This window comes from Salvelinus fontinalis, chromosome 12 (assembly GCF_029448725.1).
Source record: "Salvelinus fontinalis isolate EN_2023a chromosome 12, ASM2944872v1, whole genome shotgun sequence".
Classification (NCBI taxonomy): Eukaryota; Metazoa; Chordata; class Actinopteri; order Salmoniformes; family Salmonidae; genus Salvelinus; species Salvelinus fontinalis.
The window spans coordinates 4,385,776-4,401,038 of NC_074676.1; the positions used below are offsets into that span (position 1 = coordinate 4,385,776).

General features: G+C 44.2%; 1 protein-coding gene across 6 annotated transcripts in view; it reads left to right on the plus strand.

Annotated features, from left to right (window-relative positions):
- The window catches only part of LOC129866671 (caldesmon-like), a 56,045-nt gene that overhangs the window by 34,871 nt on the left and 5,911 nt on the right, over positions 1–15,263 (plus strand). For all 6 annotated transcript variants that reach the window (XM_055939453.1, XM_055939452.1, XM_055939455.1 and 3 more), the window contains 11 exons: positions 3,614–3,751; positions 3,960–4,350; positions 4,457–5,125; positions 5,835–5,855; positions 6,014–6,067; positions 6,330–6,608; positions 10,425–10,559; positions 11,427–11,470; positions 11,574–11,646; positions 12,039–12,173; positions 12,543–12,647. In XM_055939453.1, the coding sequence (XP_055795428.1) occupies positions 3,614–3,751; positions 3,960–4,350; positions 4,457–5,125; positions 5,835–5,855; positions 6,014–6,067; positions 6,330–6,608; positions 10,425–10,559; positions 11,427–11,470; positions 11,574–11,646; positions 12,039–12,173; positions 12,543–12,647 (2,044 nt within the window). The remainder of the gene's footprint in view (positions 1–3,613; positions 3,752–3,959; positions 4,351–4,456; positions 5,126–5,834; positions 5,856–6,013; positions 6,068–6,329; positions 6,609–10,424; positions 10,560–11,426; positions 11,471–11,573; positions 11,647–12,038; positions 12,174–12,542; positions 12,648–15,263) is intronic.

The window sequence follows — 15,263 nt, forward strand, 5'->3', positions numbered from 1 at the left end:
GTGTCAAGGCACTGATCTGGGGAAGGGTAGCAAAATATTTCTACAGTATTGAAGGTCCCCAAGAACAGTATGGCCTCCATCATTCTTACATTTTTTAAATTTTAGTCATTTAGCAGACGCTCTTATCCAGAGCGACTTACAGTAGAGTGCATACATTTTATTACATTTTTACATACTGAGACAAGGATATCCCTACCGGCCAAACCCTCCCTAACCCCGACGACGCTATGCCAATTGTGCGTCGCCCCACGGACCTCCCGGTTGCGGCCGGCTGCGACAGAGCCTGGGCGCGAACCCAGCCCAGCCTGGGCGCGAACCCAGAGACTCTGGTGGCGCAGCTAGCACTGCGATGCAGTGCCCTAGACCACTGCGCCACCCGGGAAATGGAAATGGAAGAAGTTTGGAACCACCAAGACTCTTCCTAGAGATGGCCGCCCGTTCAAACTGAGCAATTGGTGGAGAAGGGCCTACGGTATAAGGGCCTTGGTCAGGAAGGTGACCAAGAACCCGATGGTCACTCTGACAGAGCTCCAGAGTTCATCTGTGGACATGGGGGAACCTTCCAGAAGGACAACCATCTCATGCAGCACTCCACCAATCAGGCCTTTATGGTAGAGTGGCCAGATGTACACCACTCCTCAGTAAAAGGCACATGACAGCCTGCTTGGGGTTTGCCAAAAGGCACCTAAAGGACTCTCAGACCATGAGAAACAAGATTCTCTAGTCTGATGAAACTGAGATTGAACTCGTTGGTCTGAATGGCAAGCGTCATGTCTGGAGGAAACCTGGCACCATCCTTACGGTGAAGCATGGGGTGGTAGCATCATGCTGTGGGGATGTTTTTCAGTGGCAGGGACTGGGATACTAGTCAGGATTGAGGGAAAGATGAATAGAGCAATGTACAGAGAAATTCTTGATGAAACTGCTCCAGAGCGTTCAGGACCTCAGACTGGGGCAAAGCATACAGCCAAGACAGCTAAGCATACAGCCAAGACAACACAGGAGTGGCTTCGGGACAAGTCTCTGAATGTCCTTGAGTGTCCCAGCCAGACCCCGGACTTGAACCCAATCGAACATCAATCAAATGTATTTATAAAGGCCTTTTTACATCAGCCGATGTCACAAAGTTCTATACAGAAACCCAGCTTTAAACCCCAAACAGCAAACAATGCAGATGTAGAAGCTCGGCGGCTTGGAAAAACTGCCTAGAAAGGCAGGAACCTAGGAAGAAACCTAGAGAGGAACCAGGCTCTGAGGGGTGGCCAGTCCTCTTCTGGCTGTTCCTTTTTGAGATTATAACAGTACATGGCCAAGATGTTCAAATGTTCAGAGATGACCAGCAGGGTCAAATAATAATAATAATAATCACAGTGGTTGTAGAGGGTGCAACAGGTCCGCACCTCAGGAGTAAATAAATGTAAGTTGGCTTTTCATAGCCGAACATCTCTGGATAGACCTGAAGATATCTGTGCAGCGACACTCCCCATCTAACCTGACAGAGCTTGAGAGGATCTACAGAGAATAATGGGAGAAACTCTCCAAATACAGGTGTCTAAAGCTTGTAGCGCTATACCCAAGAAGACTCGAGGCTGTAATCGCTGCCAAAGGTGCTTCAACAAAGTACTGAGTAAAGGGTCTGAATACTTATGTAAATGTGATATTTCTGTAAAAAAAAAAATAATAATAAAAAAAAAAAAAAAAAATATAAAGTTTTTACTTTGTCATTATGGGATATTGTGTGTAGATTGATGAGGAAAAAAGCGATTTAATACATGTTAGAATAAGGCTGTAACGTAACAAAAGGTGGAAAAAGTCAAAGGGTCTGAGTACTTTCCGAATGCCTTCTGCCTTCCCAGTGTGTGTTTGTTTGTGAGAGAGAGAGCAGGGGGAAATAATACCCATTCTCTATCAATGGGCCATTTCAAGCTCTCTGCTCACCTCATAAACAAGGCAAGAGACGGCATGGTATGATCTACAGCCACGGATCCTCACATCACAGACGCACAAGATGAATATGGAAAGAGAGAAGAGAAGGCAATAATACAAATAATAGATTGTTTGATTCCTCCATTTCTCGCTCCCTCCTATCTCCATATCCCACTTTCTAGAGCTGGGACGATAAACCAAAAGTTATCAACTCCAAACAAACCAACCAGTTATCGTGGATATTTTCTTGATATGGTTTGTTACGATAAATAATCTATAACCCTGCCATAGAAATGTGAAGTTTGAAATGAAACAAGTTTGCTAATATGTGTGATTGTTAATGAACCAATTGATAGCTACAGCATTCAAAATTGTAGTAGTAGTTTTAAGGTTAATATAAAAAAAATTAAAAAAATGAAATGTGGTCCACATTAATGTTATAAATGTGTCAGTCAATGTATGGTTGTCATGAGAATTCAGTCAAGTTATCGTGATATGGATTTTGGTTTCTCTTTATCTTGGCTGGGAGTCCAGTTGATGAGCATTGTGCGCTCCACATTCTCTCTCTCTTTCATCTCAGTGACGTTTTGATTCACAACACATCTGTGTGTGTTATCAGTCTGACCTTCCTCCACCACGACACCATGCATCCATGCATCCATCCATCCATCCATCCGCCTCTGTAATTGCTCTCCCGGTCAGATCACTGGGAGACAACATGGTGGATCAGTACAGGGCCAAGTGTTTTGACTGACAAGACCTGATCATTCATCTTTGAATAGTTTGTGAGACCGTCGGCACTATGGTGCAGGGTAAGGTCTGTGGCTGGATCATCTCTCTCAAAGCAGTTCGAGACTGTTGGTTAGACGGATGAGCAGTCTGAACTTTAGCATTTTCCTGTTAGGTCTGAACCTGTGTATAACTCCATTGAGCATTCTTCAAGCATTGTGAATGCTTGCAGTAGTAGTGTAAACCCATCTACAAATGAATCAGTTTAAGACAGCTCTTTTAAAAGTTCTGGCTGTAAGGTGTCTTAAAGACTTTATGTACTCTATATAATTACACTTTGGGACATAAGGATTAGGCCATGACTACATGGCAGATTTAGTGTTGTATAAAGAACGGAGATGGAATTAGGCTCTTCTCAGTCCAACTTACTGTATGTTTGTATCTGCCTATATACACACAATTTACATTCACCTCCCATGTAGCTAACTGTAACAGAGACCTACTCCAGTACATAACGTCTCTCTGCTTCCCCAACTCCATGTTTGGTTAAAGGCCAAGATTGCATCCCAAATAGGACCCTATTCCCTATAGAGTGCACCACTTTAGAGTGCACCACCCATAGGGCTCTGGTCAAAAGTAGTGCAATTAGTAGGGAATAGGGTGCCATATGGGACACAATGTAAGAAACTCCCCAGGGTGGAAATAAATGTCTGGAAGCTTGGGCCCCAATAAATGTCCCTCTGTAAAACGCTTGATGAAACAAAAACTTGATTTCTTACAATTGTTATGTAAACCACTATAGGTGAAAATAATTGTAGGGATGGTTTGGTATGTATGGGAATCATAATGATATGCAATAGGCATTGGGATAATATCAGTCATTTGTATGGCAGTAATACTTGTACGCAAAAGGCTAACATCTCCCATTCATTTATGTGTATGTCTTGGCTTGTTTCAGGGGCTTCAGCACAACTGATGACGATGAGGAGGTGGCTCGCGAGCGTAGGAGAAACGCTCGGGAGGAACGAATGAAAAAGGCGGAGATGGAGGAGTCTAGCAGCGGCACCGTGACAACAGAGGTCAACAACACTCACAGGTAGAGAACACGGAACACCCAGAACGTGAACAAATCCTTGAAAACCAAAAATGTCTTCTACAAATTTAGATAGAACCACCCCATTCTCCCTACTGAACAAGACCCTGATCTATAAAAAGACCCCATTTGGTAACAGTAATATAAGTTCCAGTGTTAACCAATAGCTTGTCTACAACTAATTCATTCTGTTTTCCCCTCCACTCCACAGTGTGACAGAGACAGAGTCCTCCTCCAACGGTGCAGAGGTGAGCTCCTCAGCAGGTGATGGGGATGACGTGGTACTCCTGGACCGCCTGGCCAAGCGGGAGGAACGCAGACAGAAGAGGTTGAAAGAGGCACTGGATAGACAGAAGGAGTTCGACCCTACCATCACCGATGGTAATGAGAACAGCCAGGAGGAGACCTTCTCTAGCGGGCGCCACCGAGGCACAGAGGAGGAGAAGGAGGAAAAAACAGCCCAGGCGGAAGTAACCACCAACTCCTGGAGTAGAGAGGAGGAGAAGGAGGTGAAAGAAGAGGAAGCGACGCCAAAGGAGGAAGAGCCTGAACCCGTCACAGAGCCTGAGAAAGCTGAGGAGGTGGAGGAAGAGAAGAAAGAGGTAAAGTATGACTTCCTAGATTAACGTTAAAGGGCATAAATGTTGGATGGGAGGTATTGTATTTACAGGAAGTGAATATTGACACAAAATGTACTTTATCTCATAGGAAGAGGTTGAAGAAACACAAATAGTACCAGAAAAATTGATTGAATTTGTTGTACCCGCTGCACCACTACAAGAGTGCATGTTTGAAATATCAATTATGCCCAAGATGGCAGTAGAGGAGAAATCTGTTGAAGAGATATCTAAGAAAGAAGAGGAAGAAAAACAGAAAAAAGAGTTGGAAGAAAAAGAGGCTGCAGAAAAACTCAAGAAAGAGGCTGAGGAAAAGGCTGAAAAAGAAAGGAAAGAAGCTGAAGAGAAAGCTGCTAAACTTAAAAGAGAAGAAGAAAAAGCTGCAAAACTTAAAAAAGAAGAAGAAAAAGCTGCAAAATTGAAGAAAGAAGAAGAAAAAAATGCACAACTCAAGAAAGAGGCTGAAGAAAAGGAAAAGGCTGTAAAACTGAAGAAAGAGGCTGAAGAAAAGGAAAAAGCTGCAAAACTCAACAAAGAAGAAGAAGAAAAAGCTGCAAAACTCAACAAAGAAAAAGAAGAAAAAGCTGCAAAACTCAAGAAAGAAGAAGAAGAAAAAGCTGCAAAACTCAACAAAGAAAAAGAAGAAAAAGCTGCAAAACTCAAGAAAGAAGGAGAAGAAGAAAAAGCTGCAAAACTCAAGAAAGACGCTGAAGAGAAAGCTAAAAAATCTAAGCAAGCAGAGGAAAAAAAGAAAGCTGAGGTATCAGTGTGACTTTTAGGGTGATTGCCTCCATTCAAATCCTGGATAACTCCAATGTTCCTCATTAGTTTCTTACAGCACATATATCTACTGTATCTGAATACAGTATGCTCAATAATACATTTATATTCAAGATATTTTAAATTACACATGTAGAGGATATATTTGGGTTATCCAGGTTTTGCTGCGTTTCACATCTTCACTGTTTAGGCCACTTCCATATCCACATTCTCCCATGCTTTAAGGTGTGGTCACAGATCACAGAGTGGTCACAATGTGTTGCTTTGCATCATTGAGAACTTGGGCAGTTGTGTCCTAGTCTGGTCCCAGATCTGTTTGTTCTGTCCTGCCAATTCCTATGATCATTGTCATGCCAAACTGAGCCATAGAAGTTGGCACAAACAGATCAGCAACCAGGCTAGTTATGTCACAGTGTGTGTGTGTGTGTGTGTGTGTGTGTGTGTGTGTGTGTGTGTGTGTGTGTGTGTGTGTGTGTGTGTGTGTGTGTGTGTGTGTGTGTGTGTGTGTGTGTGTGTGTGTGTGTGTGTGTGGTCAGCATCAAGGTACATCTGCATTGCTCTCACCTTGCAGGCTGCAGTGGAACACCATTGTATGGCAATTTGCCTGGCTTCTACGTTCGCATATGTAGATAGATGCCCCAGTTATCTGACTTCTCTTGTTATATTTCCCTTTGTTCCTGCCCACCAAGGAGGAAAAGTCAAAAAAGCGGGTAAGATCAAGTTGAAATGTCAATTCAAATAGAAATAATATGTATGTGATGATCAATCTAAATCATAGATTGTATAAAAAGTCCATATTATGCTGGACACCATTTGTTTATATTCTATAACTTTGTTTTTGTTTCAACATTGTTGGACTTTGATGCAGTCTGAGAAGGTGGAGTTGGAGAAACCGAAGTTAAGGTCAGTGAAGAAAGACGAGGTGAGTGTCATTTTCTGTCCCCCCGACAAACAGTTGCCTTGTTATACTAACACTGTTTGTGGCATTCATTCGCTGTTCTATCTATCTCTGCTTTTTATTGGTGTATAACTCATCCACTGGTCCATCGCTCATCAATTGGTTTCCATTGGTGAATTGATAGAAATAGATGAAGCATGGTGGATGGGGTATTGTAATCTCATTCCAACGATATGGGTCTATCACTAATCCATTGGTCTATCTATCTGTGCTCTCTATTGAACAGAAAGAGTCCTCCCTCTCCAAGCAGCAGAACGGAGGTGTGTCGCGCTCCACCGAGGCCGAGGACCAGGAGCGCCTGGAGGCGGAGCGTAAGCTGGAGGAGCTGAAGCGGCGTCGTGACGAGGCGGACAACGAGGAGTTTGAGAAGATGAAGCAGAAACAGCAGGAGTCTGAGGCCGAGCTGGAGGAGCTGAAGAAGAAGAGGGAGGGGAGGAAGAAGATCATTGAGGAGGAAGAGAAGCAGAAGAAGGCAGAGATGGCAGAAAAGAAGGCCAAGGAGCAGGTGGGTGGGGACGTAGAGATAGACAGACAGGTGGGTGGGGACGTAGAGATAGACAGACAGGTGGGTGGGGACGTAGAGATAGACAGACAGGTGGGAATTGGGGACGGACAAACATACAGACGTGGAATGGCGCTGCAGTGGATAGCAGCCGTTATACGGGCTCCTGACCAATTCTGCTATGTTGTGTGTTTTTTTTTTTACGCTGATCTTAACTTCTTATGGCCAGGTGGGACGGTAGCATCCCAACTGGCCAACATCCGGTGAAATTGTGAGCGTGAAATTCAAACTACAGAATTATAAATATTTCACTTTCATAAAATCATAAAGTGTAATACATCAAAATAAAGCTTAACTTCTTGTTAATCCAACCGCTGTGTCAGATTTCAAAAAGGCTTTACGGCGAAAGCACACCATGCGATTATCTGAGGACAGCGCCCCGCATACAAAAGCATGAAAAACATATTTCAACCAGGCAGGTGCGCCACGAAAGTCAGAAATAGCGATATAATAAATGCCTTACCTTTGATGATCTTCTTCTGTTGGCACCCCAAAAGGTCCCAGATACATCACAAATGGTCCTTTTGTTCGATAATGTCCTTCTTTATATCCATAAAAACTCAGTTTAGCTGAGTTTAGTTACTAATAAACTTTTCCAAACAAGTCAAACAACGTTTAGAATCAAACCTTAGGTACCCTAATACGTAAATAAACGATAAAATTTAAGACGGAGAATCGTTTTTGCCTTTACCGGAGAAAAATACCAAAGAACGCGCTCTCTTCCACGCGCTTCGAAACACTACAGCCAAAATGGGAGCCACCTAGAAAAACTACAATTTCTGGCTCATTTTTCCAAAAACCAGCATAAAACTCTTTCTAAAGACTGTTGACATCTAGTGGAAGCCCTAGGAACTGCAATCTGGGAGGATTTCGCCTTATAATAAAAGTGACAGCCATTGAAAACAGTGGTAGGCTGAAATAGTTTTTTTTGGGATGGTTTGTCCTCGGGGTTTTGCCTGCCATATCAATTCTGTTGTACTCACAGACATAATTTTTGTGTTTTCTATCCAAATCTACCAATTATATGCATATCCTAGCTTCTGGGCCTGAGTAACATGCAGTTTACTTTGGGCACGCTTTTCATCCGGACGTGAAAATACTGCCCCCTACCCAAGAGAGGTTAACTTCTTTTGTACATAATGTCTCCGAAAATAGCTTCTGGAGATCAGAACAGCTATCACTAATCTCGATTTGGATGACAATTTCTACTTCAACTAGTCTACAGCTTGGCGGAAGCGATGGCGGAAAAGTGGCAGACGAGCCAGCGTCCTTACGTGACTACGTTGGCGACCAAATAAACTGCCTTTACCCTCCATTCTGTTTGGGAACGTACAGTCACTAGAGACCAAACTGTACAAGCTCCATTTGAGACTATCCTATCAACGGGACCTGGAGAACTGTAATATTCTATGATTCTTGGAGACGTGGCTGAACAAGGACATGGATAATATACATCTAGCAGGCTTTTCTATCTATCGTCAAGACCAGTCAGCAGCACTGAGGAAGATGAGGGGGGAGGTGTGTGTCTCTTTGTTAACAACAGCTGGTGTGCAATGAGACCATACTGTTTACTAAGAGAGTTTTTATCTACATTTTTCATAGCTGTCCACCACAAACCGATGCTAGCACTAAGACTGCACTCAACAAGCTGTATAGGGCCATAAGCAAACAAGAAAATGCACATCCAGAGGCAGCGCTTCCTGTGGCCGGCGATTTTAATGCAGTGAAACTGAAATCCCTTTGACCTCATTTTTATCAGCATGTCACCTGTGCAAGTAGAGGCGACAAAATTCTAGATCACCTTTACTCGACACACAGAAAAGTATTAGAAGGCTTCCCCAGTGGTGCAGTGGTCTAAGGCACTGCATCACAGTGCTAGCTGTGCCACTAGAGTCCAGGCTCTGTTGCAACCGGGAGACCCATGGGGCAGTGCACAATTGGCCCAGCGTCTTCTGGGATAGGGGAAAATTTGGCCGGCAGGGATGTCCTTGTCCTATCGTGCACTAGCAACTCCTGTGGCGGGCCGGGCGCAGTGCACGCTGACACGGTTGCCAGGTGTACGGTGTTTCCTCCGAGACATTGGTGCGGCTGGCTTCCGAGTTATGTGTCAAGAAGCAGTGCGGCTTGGTTGGGTTGTGTTTCGGAGGACGCATGGCTCTCGACCTTTGCCTCTCCCGAGTCCGTACGGAAGTTGCAGCGATGAGACAAGACTGTAACTACCAATTAGATACCACGGAATTGCGGAGAAAAAGAGGTAAAAAAAAGTATTAGAGGTTCTCTCTTGCCCTCCCTTTTGCAAATCTGGCTATAACTATCTCCTCCTGTTCCTGCTTACAAGTAAAAACTCAAACAGGAAGTACTAGTGATGTGCTCGATACGGAAGTGGTCCGATGAAGCGGATGCTAAGCTACAGGACTGCTTCACTAGCACAGACTGGAATATGTTCCGGGATTCATCAGATAACATTGAGGAGTTTACCACATCAGTCACTGTATGTACAGTACGTACATATCCAAACCAGAAGCCATGGATTACAGGCAACATCCGCAGTGAGCTAAAGGCTAGAGTTGACACTTTCAAGGAGCGGGACATTAATCCGGACACTTATAAGAAATCCCGCTACGACTATGAAGTGGTGAGGGTAGGCAACAACACATCTGCCACGCTGACCCTCAACATGGGGGCCCATCAGGGGTGTGTGCTTAGTCCCCTCCTGTACTCCCTGTTCATCCACGACTGCGCATGACTCCAACACCATCTTTAAGTTTGCTGACAACACAACGTTGGTAGGCCTGATCACCAACAACCATGAGACAGCCTATAGGGAGGAGATCAGTGACCTGGCAGTGTGGTGCCAGGACAGCAACCTCTCCCTCAGCAAGACAAAGGAGCTGATTGGGACTGCAGGAAACGGAGGGCCGAGCACGCCCCCATCCACAGCACTGGGGCCAAGCTCCCTATCATCCAGGACCTCTATACCAGGCGATATCAGAGGAAGGCCCTAAAAATCAAAGACTCTAGCCTCCCAAGTCATAGACTGTTCTCTCTGCTACCGCATGGCAAGCGGTACCGATGCACCAACAAGAACCAACTGGACCCTGAACAGCTTCTACCACCAAGCCACAAGACTCCTAAATAGTTAACCAAACAGCTACTCGGCCTACCCGCATTGACTCTTTTTGCACTAACTCTTTTTGAATCACAGCCCCTACTGTTTATTATCTATCCTGTTGCCTGGTGCCTTTACCCCTAACTATATGTACTTATCTACCTCAATTAACCTGCACATCGACTTTAGTACTGGTACCCTGTGTATAAGTTAGAGTAAATCACTGTGTATTTATTCCATGTGTTATTATCTTTCTATTATTTTTCTATTATTCTCTCTGCATGCTCTGTTGGGAAAGTTTCATAAGTAAGCATTTCACTGTTAGCCTACACCTGTTGTTTACAAAGCATGTGACAAAAAAACATTTGACAGACCGGTGGAGACTGGGGACGGATGGACGGACAGACAGACAGACAGGTGGGGACATGGGACGAACAGATAGGGATTCAGTTGAAACGGAAGCAAAATGCTTTATTAAACAGCAAAATTATTTAAAAAAAAAACATGTTTTCACCCCATTTCAGAACGTTTTCTTCCATTTCGTGCCTAGTGAAAAACCCTAACTCTAGCTTCATGTCTTCATCCCGGTTTAACCTTAACCCTAACGATAACAATGATGGATAAATGGGCCATTGCTCTGGTTCTAACAGGAGGAGAGGAAGAGGTTGAAGGAAGAGATAGAGCAAAGAAGAAAAGACGCTGCAGAGAAGAAGAAACAGATGATAGAGGAATCGGGCGACGGAGACAAGAAACCCTTCACATTGGGTGTCACGCCCAAGGGCAAGGTGAGGCCCTATAGGCTTCAGCTACAGATGATATCATTACAGTAACTGAGAGAGATCTGTTGGCGATTAACAAAAGCTATCGCCTATAGATATTGTGTCCATATTGATGTGCAATGTCTTCCCAAAAAGCAATGCAATGCAACACCTTGAGTAAAGATCCATAGAATTATTCTCATACAAACATGGGAAACTTATGTGTTTCCAAATTTGAAACATGCTGCTGTCTCTTTAATTGTTAAGTCTGTTTCTATGTCCTCTGAATGATAGACAGCTTTCCATAAAAACAGAAATTTTCCATGGCAAGTGCAAAACAGTGATTTTGCAGCTGGTATCACAACTGTGCTCAAATATGGGTGTTTAGAGGAGGTCTAGGACTGAGAGGAATTTATTGTGACAAGTATTTTAGGAGCATCCACAGCTAGCAGTATGAGGGGTGTGTGTGTGAATGCTTTTGTGTGTTTGTGTACGTGTGTGCCTGCCTGAGTGTATGGCTTGCATGCGTTTGTGTGCGCACACTCGTTATAGACTTGTCATTTATCATAAACAGCAGTCCTGGGTTCCCAGCCCGGGGCTCAGGAGCTGACAGGACCTTGCTTATACTGGCTCTGTGACAGACTGACTCCTCAACACAACACTGAGTCATCACCATTTGGTTCACTTTGTTCAGATCACACAGAACTAACTGCCCAAGAATGGTAAGAATTTTAGTCTGAAGGGAGAAAGGAAGAAATGGAAAGAGAGGGACAGAGGAGGAGACAGAGAGAGAGAGAGAGAGAGAGAGCAGCAGACATTTGCATCAGCTGTGTGTTGCATGTCAATAATGTGTTTACAAGTGTAATCAAGTTAGTCTATTCTCTGTGTTTTTAGATTGGGGAGAGAGCAGAATTCTTGAACCAGAGAGCCCAGAAAGGGTGAGCATTCCTTGCCTTTTACTCCTACTATGGTATTCATGTAAACCTTCAGTCTAGAATGTTCGGCATTGTACTCACGGTTTGTGTGTTCTTGCTCCTACAGCTGTAAGACATCACATGCTCCTATTGTCTCCAAGATAGGCAACAGACTGGATTTATACACTGCTGCAGTTCATGTAAGGCATAGACACATCCTAAATGCATAGTGTTCCAGGGCATCTTGAGGCCTACTCATCATGTCATAAGAATGACAGAATGAGTACAAACATCCAATAAAAAGCTAGGAGGCAAAAATGAGGTGATTGTATCTTGTTGAGGACCTATTTGTCCATTTGTAGTCATCATTGTAAATGAGAATTGGTTCTCAACTGACTTTTATGGTTAGATAAAGGTTAAACAACTAAATAAATGGAAAACAAACACAATCACTTGCCTCCCAGTTTCTCTATTTATTGATTTATTTTTAAGTGGCTTTATCTTGATGTCTGACTGTGGGTCGCTCTGGATAAGCGTGTCTGCTAAATTACCAAAATGAAACAAATGAAATGTCTCCTTTCCCTCTCCACAGACCAACCGGGATGTGAGGTCTCCTAAGTCTCCAGTCTCAGACCTGCCAGAGACACCAAGCATCCGCAACATCAAGAGCATGTGGGAGAAAGGGAACGTTGGGGTGGCCACTGAGAGCCCCAAGTCTATGAATAAGGTGAGGGAGGAGAGGGAGTCAGGAGAGGGACGGGGAGAGAGAGAGAGAGAGGGGAGGGAGGGGGAAGGATTGAGAGAGGGAAAGGGAGAGAGGGAGAAGAAAGGCAGGTAGCCTAGCGGTTAAGAGAGATGGGCCAGTAAGTGGAATGTCACTCGTTTGAATCCCCGAGCTGACTAGGTGAAAAATCTGTTGATGTACCCTTGAGCACTTAACCATAATTGCTCCTGTAAGGTGCTCTGGATGAGAGCGTCTGCTAAATGACAAAAAAATGTAAATAAGAAGAGATTGGGAGACAGGAGGAGAGAGCGAGAGAGCAATCGCTGACTGAAAGTGATGAATGACAGTCTACTTCTCCACCTTCTTCCCCAGGATGCTGCTGATATTAAAGTGGGTGTGGCTGGACTGACTAAAGGCTGGGGCAAGAGCCCGGCAGACACTGGCAAGGCAGCCGCAGCCGCAGCTGAGAAGGCTGAAGTAAGGACAAAACACACGATTGAGCTCTTTAACTTGAAAATGTGGCTAGCTGTAGTCTAATGACCCCAAATGGCCGACCTGGTGAGTGTACGTCTATACGATCATCCATTTTGTCTCTCAACTTGTGACCTACACTAGTGGAGACGCGCTGAAATAGGATTTATGTACGCGTCATGTCATTTTTTCTGCTGTAACAGCCTCCACTCTTCTGGGAAGGCTTTCCACTAGATGTTGGAACATTGCTGTGGGGATTTGCTTCCATTCAGCCACAAGAGCATTAGTGAGGTCAGACACTGATGTTGGGCGATCAGGCCTGGCTCGCAGTCGGCATTCCAATTCATCCCAAAGGTGTTTGATGGGGTTGAGGTCAGGGCTCTGTGCAGGACAGTCAAGTTCTTCCACACAGATCTCAACAAACCACTTCTGTATGGACCTTGCCTTGTGCACAAGGTCATTGTCATGCTGAAACAGGAAAGGGCCTTCCCCAAACTGTTGCCACAAAGTTGGAAGCACAGAATTGTCTAGAATGTCATTGTATGCTGTAGCGTTAAGATTTCCCTTCACTGGAACTAAAGGGCCTAGCCCGAACCATGAAAAACATCCCCAGACCATTATTCCTCCCCCACCAAACTTTACAGTTGGCATTATGCATTGAGGAAGGTAGAGTTCTCCTGGCATCCACCAAACCCAGATTCATCCGTCGGACTGCCAGATGGTGAAGTATGATTCATCACTCCAGAGAACACTTTTCCACTGCTCCAGAGTCCAATGGCGGCGAGCTTTACACCACTCCAGCCGACACTTGGCATTGCGCATGGTGATCTTAGGCTTGAGTGCGACTGCTCGGCCATGGAAACCCATTTCATGAAGCTCCCGACGAGCAGTTATTGTGCTGACGTTGCTTGCAGAGGCAGTTTAGAGCTTGGTGTGAGTGTTGCAACCAAGGACACACAATTTTTACACACTTCAGCACTTGGCGGTCCCGTTCTGTGAGCTTGTGTGGCCTACCACTTCGCGGCTGAGATGTTTTTGCTCCTAGATGTTTCCACTTCACAATAACAGCACTTACATTTGACCCGGGCCTGCTATAGCAGGACAGAAATTTGACGAACTGACTTGTTGGAAAGGTGGCATCCTATGACGGTGCCACGTTGAAAGTCACTGCAATAAGTCCATTCTACTGCCAATGTTTGTCTATGGAGATTGCATGGGTGTGTGCTCGATTTTATACACCTGCCAGCAACAGGTGTGGCTTAAATAGCCAAATCCACTAACTTGAAGGGGTGTCCACATACATTTGTATATATAGTGTACCTCCCTGGTTATGCCCTCCACATCAGCCACTGTCAGATGCAATATTTCATCTTGCTTGGGCTGGATAGTTACTTTAACGTTATCTTACTGCTGACAGAGTACGATAAGAGTACATTCAAGTTTGCGTACACCACGCCATGGCATACGAGTGTGTGGTTTATGGAAGTGTGTAAACAGTGTCTTGAGGGGACGTTTTAGATCGTGGTGACAATGTGACTGTCTGTATGTGACCAATCAAAAAGGTAAAGTCTCTCAAATGTTTTCAGTTGATGACCAGTTTCATAAAAAACGACTTTTGCTTTCTCCTAACAGTTGATTTGTTTAGATTTCAAACTAGAGAGTTAAACCAGATCATTTCTGTGTTTAACCGATGTGTAGGATACAGGTATCCTAAATTGGATGTATATCTAAAGTAAAGGCCATATCCAGTGTGATGTTGAGGCCATTTGAGACAGTCAGTGCATGCTATTCTTTATAGCTTGCTAGCAGGCTAATCTGACCAGTTCTATTTGAGACAGTCAGTGCGTGCTATTCTTTATAGCTTGCTAGCAGGCTAATCTGACCAGTTCTATTTGAGACAGTCAGTGCGTGCTATTCCTTATAGCTTGCTAGCAGGCTAATCTGACCAGTTCTATTTGAGACAGTCAGTGCGTGCTATTCCTTATAGCTTGCTAGCAGGCTAATCTGACCAGTTCTATTTGAGACAGTCAGTGCGTGCTATTCCTTATAGCTTGCTAGCAGGCTAATCTGACCAGTTCTATTTGAGACAGTCAGTGCGTGCTATTCTTTATAGCTTGCTAGCAGGCGAATCTGACCAGTTCTATTTGAGACAGGCAGAACAGGATGTGAGACGTACTGTTGATTGGCAAGCCACTTTGTTTCGAACCTGACATTTATGAGGGGATATCTTTAGTCCCATTCCTTCTGGCCACAAGTACTTGTAAGAGCCAAGTTGCTTTTACAGGAACGCAAGGTTTCCCTCTCATGGAGAGAAGGTATAAAGCACTCCTTCTGTATGTTATATGAAATGTTTCGGTTAGGCTATTTGTTTTGAGAAAATGTCTCTCTATCAATTACTGTTGTTTAACAACTTCTTTATTTTCCTCTCTTCTACTTGACTAGCTCTGCAGTCGTCTTCCTCCGGAACTTTCCTTCCTTCTGTACTTTTCTGTTCTGTCTTCCGCTTGATTTTAACTGTGGGAAAGGTACTGTATGATCCAGTTAGCAATATGCATCTGATATCTTTCAAAAGTACTTTCTTGAATGCGCCATTGATGGAAACATATACATTTTAGTTCATCA